Here is a 13,860-nt window from a genome sequence, read left to right on the forward strand (position 1 = left end):
GAGAGTATTGGGACCCATACTTTTTAATAATATTTTTATTGGAGATATTACAGAAATGGTCTTAATGGTAATGTATATAGTTTTTGCAACAGGGTCACCATTCCTGGTGCAACATGCAAATGGCATAGAATGGTCAAGCGTGTGGCAGCTGCAGTTTATATGTTGATGAATGTAAAACAATGCACTTTGGACCTAAAAATCCCAAGGCAGAAAATAGCCCTTGGGAGCACTTGAGGGACATAGGAATAACTATTTCTCATGACATAAAAGGTAAGCAGATAACGCAATAAACAAATCAGAAAAAACAAGCAGGGTGCTGGGCTGTGTAGCGAGAGGTATTAGAAGCAGAAAGATCTCTGGTCAGACCTCAGCTAGTGTATTGTGTACAGTTTTGGGGATCCTATCTCCAGAAGGATATTGACATATTGGTGGAAGGGCTGCCAAAATGGTAAATGGATTACAGAATAAGAATTATCAGGAAAGACCAAGGCAACTGAATATGTGTAGTTAGAGGTACAGAGACACATAAAGGGATTAAACAAAGAACAGGAATGAGGTTTAGATGTAATGTAGGGAAGTTTTAGTTTAGGTTAATACAGTGAGGGAATTTAAACACGCATTGGCTTTGGATAGCTTTACACCTAAATAAGGCCAAAGTTATTGATTAAGGTCTGAGTCTTTACATCAGGGAAAAATGGGCAGACTAGATGGTTCTTGTCTGCTGACAAATATGTGTTGCTATGCTGTTCACAAATTTAGCTGTCTGGCTACTAGGTTGTGGGATAACATACATGTGTTTGATCTGCAAATAGCAGCCAAAATAAGCCATGATATACTTCCCTACATCATGTTATGGGATAAAATATTTATGGACACACAGCATCAAGTATAAATCGCACATCATGTCCATTTCACATAATATGATGTAACAACACTGCAGAGTTTATGAGAGGTTTTATGAACATGCACATAAAATGCAAACTATGTGGTAAAACACATGTTTTGTTTTTAACATGTTGCAGTAGAATGTTCTTGTTTATTTCTATTAGGATGGAGTTAATATCATAAGGGTGCAGCTCCACTAAAACCGTCAAGGTAGTTTGCATTTACATTTACCTGTATATCACGGGATCTTTCATAGGCTTGGTAGGCAACCTTTTCTTCAATGCTTGCCAGATCCTGTTTCAGGTTGGTTGTCTCGTGTTGGTGGAGGTCAGTGAGATCATTGAGCTGGTCCTCAAGCCGTTCATACCTAGGAAAGTGCAGAGAAATAAACCATGGTAGGTGTAAAGGTTTATTAGGTTTTTTCAAGCATTGTAATCATTGTATGTTTTCATGTTTATGTATTGGGATTATAGTATCACACGTCATACAAAGATGAGGTATAAAGATAAAGAAAGATGAGAACAAAGAGTAGGGACTGGGAATTGATTGGAGTCAGCAATATAGGGTAGGGGTGTGTGTATACAGTGGGAATGGAAATAAAAAGAGGAAGGCATAACAAGATGGGACCTGGAAGTGGGGACTTAAAGAAAGAGGAAAATAAGGTGTATGGAAATTAAACAAAAAATAAATAAAAAAATAAAAATAAAAAAAAAAATCAGGACGATACAGTATGCATGTCGCAGAAAGACAGTTACCCTGCATATAGGATTTTATTTTCTTCAAACGTTCTATGTTATTAATGTTTCTACAAGAAAAATTAGGTTTATAATACTATAAGGCTAGGTTTCCACTTGGGTTTTTGTCCGGCGTTTTTTTCTTGATGAAAAACGCCAGGAAAACTGCCAAGAAAACTGCCACTGCATTTACCTGCGTTTTGGCGTTTTTTCTGCAGTTTTTTCTGGCGTTTTAGCCTTTCTGTGGAAATTGCTTTTTTTGACCTTAGGCAGTTTTTCCAGCCTTTACAAGTTAGAAGTTTCACCCAGCTAAAAGGGATTAGGATAAATGGCAAGTATCTGCCCTCTCCTGATGTCATTTACTTGGTAGACCCTTTTGTCTCTTTTCTGTGGTTTGTAAGGCATGCTTTATTCCGAATGTCTGCTCCTCTGGGAAGATTGGCCCCAAATGATGGTGCAAATTGTTTGCTGTTGCTTTTGGCACGCAGGATCCAGTTGATGCGTCGGGTATGTTTGTTTGTAATGGCATGTTTGTTCCAAATGGTGTAAAATTCAATATGAACCAGTCCAGGACTTTGTTTTGTGTGAAACTGTTTGTTTTCAGCCTATTTCTCGTAGGACACACAGATACTGGGTCCATCCTCTGCATTGTAACTGTGGAAAAAACGCCATAAAAAACGCCAAGGCAATAAACCCACATGGCTTTTTCATGGCGTTTTTTCTCTTCCATAGACTTCTATTGGAGAAAAACGCCAAGATTTCTTGCAAAAAACGCCAGAGTGTCAACTTGCTGCGATTTTGAAAAACTGCCACAGAGCCCAAAAAAGCAGAAAAACGCCAAAGAGGACTGAAAAAACGCCAAACAGAAAAACGCCAAGTGGAAATGGCATTTCGCGATTTCCTATTGAAGAACAGCTAACATCTGGCTGCAAAAAAAACGCCAGGTGGCGCTATTGGCGTTTTTATGGGCGTTTTTAGCAAAAAAAAACCAAGTGGAAATCTAGCCTAAAAGAAATATATAAAAACAATGTGTGGTGTCCACAGAATTATGTCAACATGGCATTGTGCACCACCTATATAAGGGTAGGCAAGGTAATAAACCATCACTAAATTATTATAAGATACTATATATAAAAAAAAAAAACAGTGCGTGTGCCCTGTCCTAAAACAAATAACAAAAATGGTACAAGGAGAGTGAACAGTAGATATGAAATGGAGATTGGTATGGACTGCTGTTAACATTATTCCCTGCAGGCTTCAACATAAAAAACATGTTTTTTCCTCCCTCGTACATTTTCTGTGATGATGTAATGTATAGCGGACCATTTGAGAGTTACTCGGGCTATCTATGTACAGCTCAAAACGTAAGCACTACGGAAGCCAATTTTTCCTCCCATATTTCAAGTTTGATTTGAGACTTTCATCCTCAGGGTAAAAAAACTGAAGGGTAGCTTCCTTTAATAAGTGGCAGAATTATTCAGTATCCCGGTAAAAATGTTTTTAGTAATCCCATAATGTCTATAGCCACTGCACGACTCCTGTTTAATCTTACAGTTGGAAAATCCTGCAGCTGTACCTGCTATGCCGCAGTTTGTAGGAGAATTGCTGCTTGATGCATAATGAAAACCCTACGCTGTGTATAACGCAAAGATAAATTAGTGAGATGTCTGCAAAGCCTCCTCTGGACCATACATGATATAGTGCCAACACAGCCCTTTTTGCTAGTGAAGTCAGACGTTGAAACTGAAAGTCAAAGACGAATCAGCACTCTTATAAATTGAATTTCAAACACAAAGAAATACTGCTGAGTAAGAATAACTTTTCTCAGTCATATGATCAGTGGTATGGTTACAAAACTGCTTGCGTGGGACACAGTTCATACGAAGAAAGCACATTAGGGGATATGGCCTGCAAATAAATCTATGTAAACCCACTGCATTAAGAACAAGATTTATTATTTCGCTGAATAACTGTGTCATCTTAGGACATGCACGTGTACATTTTAGAATACAAATACACAATATGGTAATAAAATTATTGGGATCAAGGTGTACATCTGAAGCCATTCCAAGTGTGTTACAAAGAGCAATTTCATTTACGATACCAGTAAAGAGCCTACTCCCAACCAAATAGCCTATTAATTAGAATTAATCATTAAACATTACTTTTGACTGTGCATTCAGAGAGTTGCCAGGTTACCCGTAATTTTCAGTGTCCCACACAGAAACCAATCCACTGCACAGCAAGAAACGGGCAAATGCAGAACACCCCCACACATTTTGAACAGGGACAACATGAAAATTTAATGTGACCACTCATCTGCCATACGCATCAAAGTACAGATGATGAAGCGTACCTTTAAAAGAAAACATCATAGGAATACTATAGGACAGCTGTCCTAAATCCTACTATGTGGATTTGTAATGTTGATCTGAAAGCATCAAGGCTGGTTTTGTAGCTTACCGCTTGTAGAGTTGTGGGGGGGGGTATAATGCAAGGTTTGAGCACCATTAATTAGGTAGCTCACAGTTTTAACGTTACAAAGTTATGTCATTTCTGTTAAAGATGTATGCTATTTGTATTTACCTGTATCTCTCTTCTCGTAATGTTTGTGAAATAAAACCATACTCTCTTTTGAATTGTACTTTCAAAGATTCAATGTCTTCTGTAAGTTGAGTTTGAGCTTCACGGATTTCTCTTAATTCCTCTAAGAACATGGACATATTCCCATGGCTGTCAGTGTTTGTCCTGCCAGCGTCAAAGTTTTGGTTTCCGTTGCTATCGGCTGAGCCTGATGTTCCACTGGAACACTCGTCATCACTTATATATTTGGGCTTTGTCACTATTGTGGCACTGCCGCTCAAGTTCCTGGGACTGGTCTCTGGATGAAAGTCATCAAGGCTGTTTTTAAGATGTGCAATGTTATCTGCACTTCCAAACTTGTTACGAATCAGATTTGCAAACTCCCTTGACTTGTTGAAAACAAACATTGGTGGCGTCAATGATACACCAGGCACACCCATTTTACTGCATTCCCCTTGTGCTGCTGTCCGAGAACCACTGTTCACATCCTTTAAAGAGTGTTGCAGCTCTTTGAGGCCATCTTTGGAAACATCTTTCGAACTTTTACTTGTGGATCCGGTTTGCTCGATATCTCTTAACTTTTTATGGTACTGCTCTAGCTTCTTCTGGAGTTGCGCTATTGAATGAGCAGACTTCTGGTTCTTCTTCTCAAATACCTGCTTGATGCGCCCTGCCTGCTGCTTATCAGCACTGTTCACCAGTTTTAAGTACTCTGCCACATTGCCATCGCGGGCAGTTTGTTCAATTTTTATCTGTTCAGTAACTTTGAGAATCTTTTGTCTCAAGCTGTCAACAGAAAGCTTTGCTTTGTGAAAGTCTAGAATGCCATCTGGTATATCAAAGTTAAGGTTAGTATCAGATCCTCCTCTTCTGATGTTTAGAGGCAAACTGAGGGTGTTCATATCCGACCTATCCACCTAGAAAGAAAAAAAAGAAGCACAATAGCATATGAGAAACAAAGCCAACCTTTTGAATAAATTCAGATGCGTTTGAAGATCTTTAATGACTGATACTTATGAATGGAGTATTAAACCTAAGTATTGGAAACACAGAAAATACCTACGATTAAGCACCTTTTCCACATTTATTTTGGAATAATAACACATGAACTGTTAATCAAGGAGCCTATAATGAAGCACAGTGTCAAGTATTGCTTATGTCCACTAGACTAAAGCTCGAACACTTAGACCTTAGAAGACCGACATAATGCCAGCACCCACATAACAAAATTGCTGGCAAATGGGTATATTAAATGTTATAATCTATTATAATAATGGAAAAAAAAAATGTAACGTTGCATACTAAGTCAGCCTTATTTCTTTTAATAATGTTAAATCACTGCTCCGCTTTCACATGCCCAGTAATACTGTAAAAGCATCCAAAGGCTATGTCTTCTAAAGGTGTATATCAACGTTTAAACAGAAGCAGACAGTGAATTAAAAGGTTGTTCTGCTTCCTGGCTCACTAGTTATAACACTGCAAACATGGTTACATTTCAATTTTATGGCTGCCTATGACACACACACAACAGAAGATATGTTAATCGTCTCTTCCACTCGCTACTGTTCCGCATCATAATTTAATGACATGTCTGATTTTGCCTGGCTCCTGGTTAAGTGCATCCGCCCTGTTATGTATAGCTTGTTAAGAACCAGTGGGAGGTGTTGGAATACGCAATAAAATGTTCCAAAAACGACAGCAAAGTGTTTCCAGTTAAACAGGTAAATCGGAATAAAATAAAAGCTCATCTTTAAATGAATGCTTCTCCAAAACCACTCTGGCCGTATACGAGTCGGTAACTAACTCAGACAATCACTCGAGACAGCAGGCACATTAGCAAGAAGGTAGATCGGCAAAACATTTATGAAGCATGGAGTTTTTAGTCAATGTTGATACATTTAAATGGGCCAACATAGAACAGGATGAAACATTACATTAGCTTTTGGTACTTTAAATTGGTTACATTTCAAAAAGAAAACTATCAAAAGTTTATATTGCATCTTTTATTATGCTGGCCCTATAAATTATATATTTTACTTTCGACTAAAAGTTCAGTATTCTCTCTTTGGCTAATATGGCCACATCCATTTTTCTCTTTATGAAGCAACAAGTAAATGGGTGGCATTACAACACTTTTTGGTGACATTTATCAGGATATTTGATTACTTGACGGGACCAGATAATCTTTATTTCCTTAAACTATGTGTAAGTGACGGTGACGATCCATCAGCCCAGTATAGATACAGCCTTCTGATGTACAGTCAGGATCTACTCTGTACTGGGGAACAGGAAGAAGGCACATAGGTGAAAAAAGCATTGGCTTCTCAAATCTTTATAAGAGCGGGAAGGGCAAAAAAATATATATAAAAAAATAAACTTTACAGATACTGTAAGTATTTTGTTACAAAAATAGTAAGTACCAGAAAGTAGTAGGTTCCATATAAACATGCGGATTTAAAGTGTGATATTTATCATAAAAAAAAGTTAAATCCACAAAATTCAACCATTATGGAATAGAATTTTTTGCTTGTCATCCAAACTACTTCAATTCAATGTTCCAGTCTCACCTGATATTGCTCTTTTAGGAGCAGTACCTCATGGTATCTCCAGATCTAAATCAAAATTACTGGAATATATACTGTTAGCTACCAAAATTGCCATAGTTAGGAAATGGAAAAACAACAAGGGCCCACAATTTTCAGAAGTCATGCATATTTTATTAGATATAAAAAACATGGAATACATGTCTCATTCTCTTTCAGATTCAGTGGCTATATATGATCAGGTCTGGGCTCCTATATCCAACATAGCCCTTGAAAAAACTCTTACTTAATCTGGTACTTTTTAACAGGTTATTCTTTCTTTTTGTAGAGTAGTAAGTAAAAAGGAAGGGAAGAGGAATGAAACATGATGTATATGCATGTGTAGGTATATGTGTATGTATATTATGCATGTGTATGTAGGGATATATATATGTTTGTATATGGATTTGTGTAAATGGGCCCATGGAGAGACATGTATTTTTTTTCCTAATTAATTTTCTGCATGTATCATATACTATGTGTAGTTATGTTTGTGTATCCAATTATAAATGTATGTATTTGCTACTGTAACAGTGCGATGTATTTTAGTTTTTTTCCCTTTCATTTTCATGTACTTAACAAGTAGTATTAATAATTGGTTCACAATAAGGTAGAAATAAGGCCAGTGGTTTTTGTTTTTGTTTTCTAAGTCAGGAGTATTTTCTCTTCATATTGTATCCAGCTAATATATTCTTATTTTAATATTCATTAATTTATTATTTTCACATACTGGAGCCAATTCAATTATTGGAGACCAATTCGGAATTTAATATCAGTTGTAACACATTTCTAATGTATTTTCTTCAACTCAATAGTTTATTGTAAGTTACTATTGTCAATGAAATAAAAACTTCAATAAAGATTACTGAAAAAAAAAAAAAGTTAAATAACGAACTCAACGCTTTAACTCCTTGAATATTGTGCACTGGAATAATTCAACATGAAAACAGATACGGGATATGGGTATGAAAAAACATCTATAAAATTCCTAAATTAGAATGGATGTGTGTGAAAAAGGTTCACAATTAAAAAACTGCCATCTGCACTAGGTTGGACCTTAGGCTGCATTGTTATCTAACTCCCTGCAGTTTAACTGGTATATACATACAATTCTAAACTATTGGAGAAAAATAAAGGTCATAAAAAAACAGTTATACTTAAATGGTGTCTGAATCAGAGGATGAACAAAAAAAATTCCTACACAGCTCATTTTAATGGACGTGTAATTAAACTTTTAATTATGAGAATATAAAATATGACGCACACGGGATCAATTAGTTAATACGGATGTAGAGTTTGCCTCAGTGGAAACAAAAGGACGTAATGGGTGATCTGTCAAATCTATACGTTCCTAAAAATAAAAGGGAGCATCGCACATGCAAAATGTTTTTAGGATTATACATAAACACAGAGCAGTTATACAAATGTTTATTGCTCAATTACAAGGTTATCAGAGAAAACCCAAATCTCTGGCAAGATTTTGGCCCCCGAGACCAAGTTGGAAGACAATTCTAAATACAAACAAAACAAACAGACGTCAGACAAGTCATTTTCAAGGTGTATTGACCTCACAATTCGTCAGCAAGAGTGAAATCGCGAAAGCTCTAGCTTCCTCAAGCAAAAAATAAAATGTCTGACCACCGGGAAATTACCCAGTATACCCAACATAAATACTGAACACACTGTTCCTATTTCCTGAACTGGGAGTCTCTGTTAAGAATGTTTGTTTGAAGGAAATGAAGGCTTTAATCATGAATTAAATAAAAAGGTCAATTGTAATATGTTGGTGCATCTCTTTCGTAACGGAACATTTTGTTTTTATTTATATGTAAGGAAAAAATTACATTTTTGAAAAGTGACAATTGTCAGTCCTTGAAGTTTCCAGACACAGGATAATTGGGGAATCTGCCAGAGGTACCCCTGCTCCACCCTTTGAATGGTCAAAACACTCACCTGTTACTGAAATGTCTAAACAATTGGAATATGTGGATTTCTAAGACAGTCAATAAATGGTTGCACAGGAAGAGATACCAACTATTTAATACTATGTAACCTGAAAGACTTGGCAATACACTGAGGTATGATGACCCAGTGGCAATCAACAGAAAACATTGTAGAACAGATAAATAACAGAAGGGTAGCATATAGCTATATTTGCGCTGCTTAACACGATTTTTAAAAACAAAAAAATGATAAAAAGGTTACTGGTAAGTACTACAAATATTTTAAAGAGTAAAATGGGATAACAAACCATAATTGTTCAATATCCATGGAGCGAGGACTGGCTGTTATTGATTTGTGCACATGGACAAAAATGGAGAAGAATGAATTATGAAGTTGCAGAGAAGACGAAGCGAAACTGTGGAAATGGAGACATTGCGAGAGCGCGAGACAGAAGGCGAGTGTAGGAAACCAAATTCGAATGAAGTTTTGGAGCTTTGTTTTCGTTTGAGTTGGGGGCCCCAACTCATTTTCGAACATTCGTACAAATTTTGTTAATATTCTAACTGGTACGAATCCGAATGCACAAGTCTAGAGAACACTGCTAAAACAGAGTAATCTTCTGCAGTATAACATAAATAGCTTAGAAATATAGCATGTGGAATTATTATAGCTGCATAGTTTTACATTACAGAAACTGCTGAGGAGCGGAAAGATGCACTTAAGTCATTAAAATGAATACATTCGCAGCTGTTCAGCGGCACATCAAGATGTTTAGCAATTATGTCCCTTGACAAATGATTGTATAGTTTAGCATATAAAAAAGAAAAAAAACATCAATTAACCCACGTCTGTTTAAAATTAAACAATTAAAAAAAGTGCTTCCTATAATATAGGTGTGGCAAGAAAACACAACTGAACACCAACATTTGTGTAAAACCGTCTTAAATATGATATCTTCATCTAACTTCCATTAATGAACAAAAACAGTTTGAACTAATAACAAATTATTGTATTGCTGCTGTCCATGTTGAATACATTATTAAAAACATTTACAGTATGGGTTGGAAAAGGTATGTGAATGCCTAGGCTAATCACTTCAACAAAAGCTAACTGGAGTCACGAGTTTGCAAACTTTGAGTCCAATCTTTGAAACTGGATCAGGTGTGTTTTAAAAAGTTACTTAAAAAAAAAACAAAAAAAAAAAAACACAAGCATTTTAAGCTTGCTATTCTCAAGAAGCATCTGCTGATCCATCACAAAAAATAAATCTCACAAGACCTATAATCAAGAATTGTTGATTTGCATAAAGCTGCAAAGGCTTAAAGAGTTTACATACTCATCAATCCACAGTTAGATGATTTTCTGTGGCTACTCTCCCTAGAAGTGGGCACTCAACGAAGAAGACTCCAAGGGCACAACACAGAATGCTCAATGAGGTTAAAAAAACAACCAAACCCTAGATTAAGAGCTAAAGGCTCCGTTTGAGAGTCTACCATATGCGAAACATTGAACAGGCATGGAGTTCATGCCAGGAGACCACGGATGAAGCCGCTGCCCTCCAATTTAACATTGCTGTTTGCCTCAAGTTTTCAAAAGAGCATCTTGACAACCCCAATTTTACCAGGAAAATGTTTTGTGGACTGATGAAACCAAGGTTGTAGAAACAACATTCAGCACTACGTATGATGTAAAAAGGACACCGCATACCACACATGAAAACATCACCCCAATGGTGAAGTATAAAAGAGAGAGCATCATGATTTTGCTGTCTCAGGACCTGGACAACTTACCATCTTTCAGGGGACACCGAAGTTTATCAAACATTGTTTGTGTATTATTAGTTTAAGCACACTGTGTTTGTCTTTACGTATGGCTTTGAAACAGATTAGATCACATTTTATCAACAATTAATGCAGAGAACCAGGTAATATCAAATATTTTTTTATGCCACAGTAGTATAATACATTTTGAAGTGCACATGTCAGGAAAAGGCTACAGTTATCCCAACCCACACTAAATGAGGCATTATACACAGACAGATACCCACAATAAAAATCTAAAAACACAAAAAGATACAAAAAAAAAACAAGATAATTACAGAAAAAATCATAGAGAACAATCCATTGTCTCCCACAGTACAAAGTTTAAGAAGCCACAGCAAGCATTCCACTAGGGGCTACACACAACCTCACCCTAGAAGGAATCCACAAAACTCTAAAGAACTTAAAGCCACTTCTCTCAAAGCATGTGAGAACACATCAATGTAAACACGCTGACAATTACAATACCTCTGGTCAGGTCTGACCTAAAGTATTGTGTACAATTCGGGAGCCCATCTCTATAATTATATTGGCATTTTGGAGTTCAGATGAGGGCTACTAAAATGGTGAATGGTTTGAAGGATACAAAATGATCAGCAATATGTATGTATACCTATGTGTACAGGAGGGAAGTTTATTTCAAAAGCGGAGAAATTTTAGAACAAGAGGTCATAGTAAAAAAAACTAGGTCAGGGGTTTAGATGTAATATAAGGATGTTTTACTTTACTGAGAGGATAGCAGATAAATACAACAGCCTCCGTCAGTGGCGTGGTGGATGCTAATACATAAAGCTATCCTAAACCAAAAAAACAAGATTAAGGACTGGTAAAGATCCAAGATTAAGATACCCAGGATAAAGACATCTGAAATCATTATGATCAACCACGTCAGTAACAAAGAAATATGAACATAGGATTCCTGACCAAAACACTAACATTTCCTGCCTTTAATTCTACATCATCATTAGTGCTGTCCACATTATGTTTTGTTGTACATACACACAAACATATACTGGCATATTTGTTGTTATATGAAATATAAATATACAAGATTTTTTTTTTTTTTTTTTTTTTTTTTTTTTTAAAGAGGGCAGCCTACATTGAGGCCAATATGGTATGCAGAGAACACACACATAATATGCCAACATAAGTTCTCATTTGTCTTACTTAGGAGAAATTAACAATGGGTACATAACACCAATTAATGCACGATCCAGTATAGCAGTGAACACAATGTATCCAGCAATCAGCGAGGGCTGCAGGTTGCATCCATTGATTGCCAAGTAAACATCTGGCTCCGGTCTCAGCTTTCCACTGTGCAACAACTTGCGTTATTGCGATTTAAATACCCCTTTTGCCTTTAACAAAGTAATTACAGCACCTCTACAATACCAGGCCAAACAATGTGGGGCAGAACAATATACCAAAATCTGTATTCACACTGTCAGAGAGATTCCATTTCCAAAAGGCTAGTACACAAAAGTAGTAATGTAATAATCGCTACCTGGCATGAAACATTCTTGTTTGAAACAATTAAAATGCTTTCAGTCACTTGCTCGCCTGCAGCCATATGACGCATAAGTAAAACATTTTCATTTTTTTTTTTAAAAATGTTATAAAAATATCTAAAAAGCATGCTCACATTCTATTTCTATTATACCCGGTTATCTAGATACCTCTTAATTGTGGAGTAACCCTACTGACTCACCACCCAGTCCATCTAAGGAGTACGGCTAATTTGTGCACAGGTGGGATTATGGTCCTGCTTTTAAGTAAAGACCTGAATAAATATTCCTTTTCAAGTTTATGTGGCACTTTTTCTTTTCATAGGGGTCTATTCACTAAAAGTGGAGATTACAGCATTCATTGTGTTTTAGCTCCCTGACTTCACTATTTATTATGAGGTCCAACCCCAGTGAGCTTCTCCTGCAGGCACATAGACATACTGTATGTAGGTCCCGCTCAAACACTTGCTGGTGAAACTTGCTAGTGCTGGCCCTTCGTAATGAATAGTGAAGTGAGGGTGAGTGAAGGGTGCAGGCTATCCTTGCTTTTTGCTTCCCCCCTGTTATATATGCCACATATCACCTCATGAATTTGGTCCTATTGCTTTAATCTCTTTCACACCCCGATTGTTCATTTTATCGTGTACCAACGTATTTAGCTTTATTCACGTCTTCATAGGGACACAGTTTTTAATTAACCAATGTCAGCATACAATAATGTTAACATCCTTAAGCGTCAGCATGAATAGGGATGCACGGACAGCAGTATGCTATTCTTGTTAAGAATTTAATTTCAATAAAACTCAAAAAAATATTTAATTTTAATGTATAATATACTTTAATATGCAGTATTTTTAAGTGGGACTGTCCCTTTCCTTTTTTTTTTTTTTTTTTACCATATGGCGATAGAATGCTTTACCCCTCTCAGATGCCTCTGCAAATAAAATACATGATCAGATCTCCTGAAACATTCCATTTTGATTAAGTACTTTAGCTCTTCAACCATCTGGATTAAGCAACACAAATTAAGGAGGGTTATCTTCTGAGTTATGTGAAATACTGCTAGCTCTTTAGACATGGTCTGAACTAGGACTGCAAATCTGGTAGTATCAATCTTGGTGAAAAAAAAATTAAATACAGGTGTCATGTGAACACAGCGTGCATTCCTCTAATGCTTCTATCCGAGAACTGCACATCCCTGCTCTGGGCTAACATATGCTGAGCCTGTATTATATGCACACACATACATCACATCCCAAATAAACAAAAACCGCTTCTTCACATGTGTAAATTCCTACTAAGTGGCGGCATGACCAACATTCCGTGAAAATTAAAGACTGAGAAATAAAAATACACACACGCATCCATATATATACCGTATTGGCTCGAAATATAGGCCGCACCCTTGAAGTTTGGTGCTATTTTAAAGAAAAAAAAATACACATTAGTGGAACAGTAAAACAGTATTTTATCTAATGAATTGTAATTGAACATTTTTGATATTTATTTTACAGTTTGTCAGCATATGTTATATACAAACAGAAAACCAATAGCCATTTTAAGGTTCCCCTTAATTTATAATGTACCTTACTTACATAGATATGCCCCTCTGCCCTGGATATGCTTTATGCCCCCCAATAAATGCCCACCTGCCCCCTAGAAGTGAACCAACCCCGGACTTACCAATGCACCCCCAGACTCCCTGGTTTGTGCGATGCACGTAGAAAACCTCCACTGCCCGCACTTCTGCCAGGGCTTCTATGGTGGAGCACCGGAAGGTTATGTCAGGCGGGTGCTCCACCATAGA

The 13,860-nt window shown here is 36.7% G+C and overlaps 1 protein-coding gene across 1 annotated transcript in view; it reads right to left on the reverse strand.

Annotated features, from left to right (window-relative positions):
• TMCC3 (transmembrane and coiled-coil domain family 3) overlaps positions 1–13,860 on the reverse strand; it is a 32,766-nt gene that overhangs the window by 4,597 nt on the left and 14,309 nt on the right. The window contains exons 2-3 of the mRNA XM_053465579.1: positions 4,206–5,119; positions 1,117–1,252 (exon numbers count right to left, since the gene is read on the reverse strand). Of these exons, the coding sequence (XP_053321554.1) occupies positions 1,117–1,252; positions 4,206–5,119 (1,050 nt within the window). The remainder of the gene's footprint in view (positions 1–1,116; positions 1,253–4,205; positions 5,120–13,860) is intronic.

This window comes from Spea bombifrons, chromosome 4, assembly GCF_027358695.1.
Source record: "Spea bombifrons isolate aSpeBom1 chromosome 4, aSpeBom1.2.pri, whole genome shotgun sequence".
Taxonomy (NCBI): Eukaryota; Metazoa; Chordata; class Amphibia; order Anura; family Pelobatidae; genus Spea; species Spea bombifrons.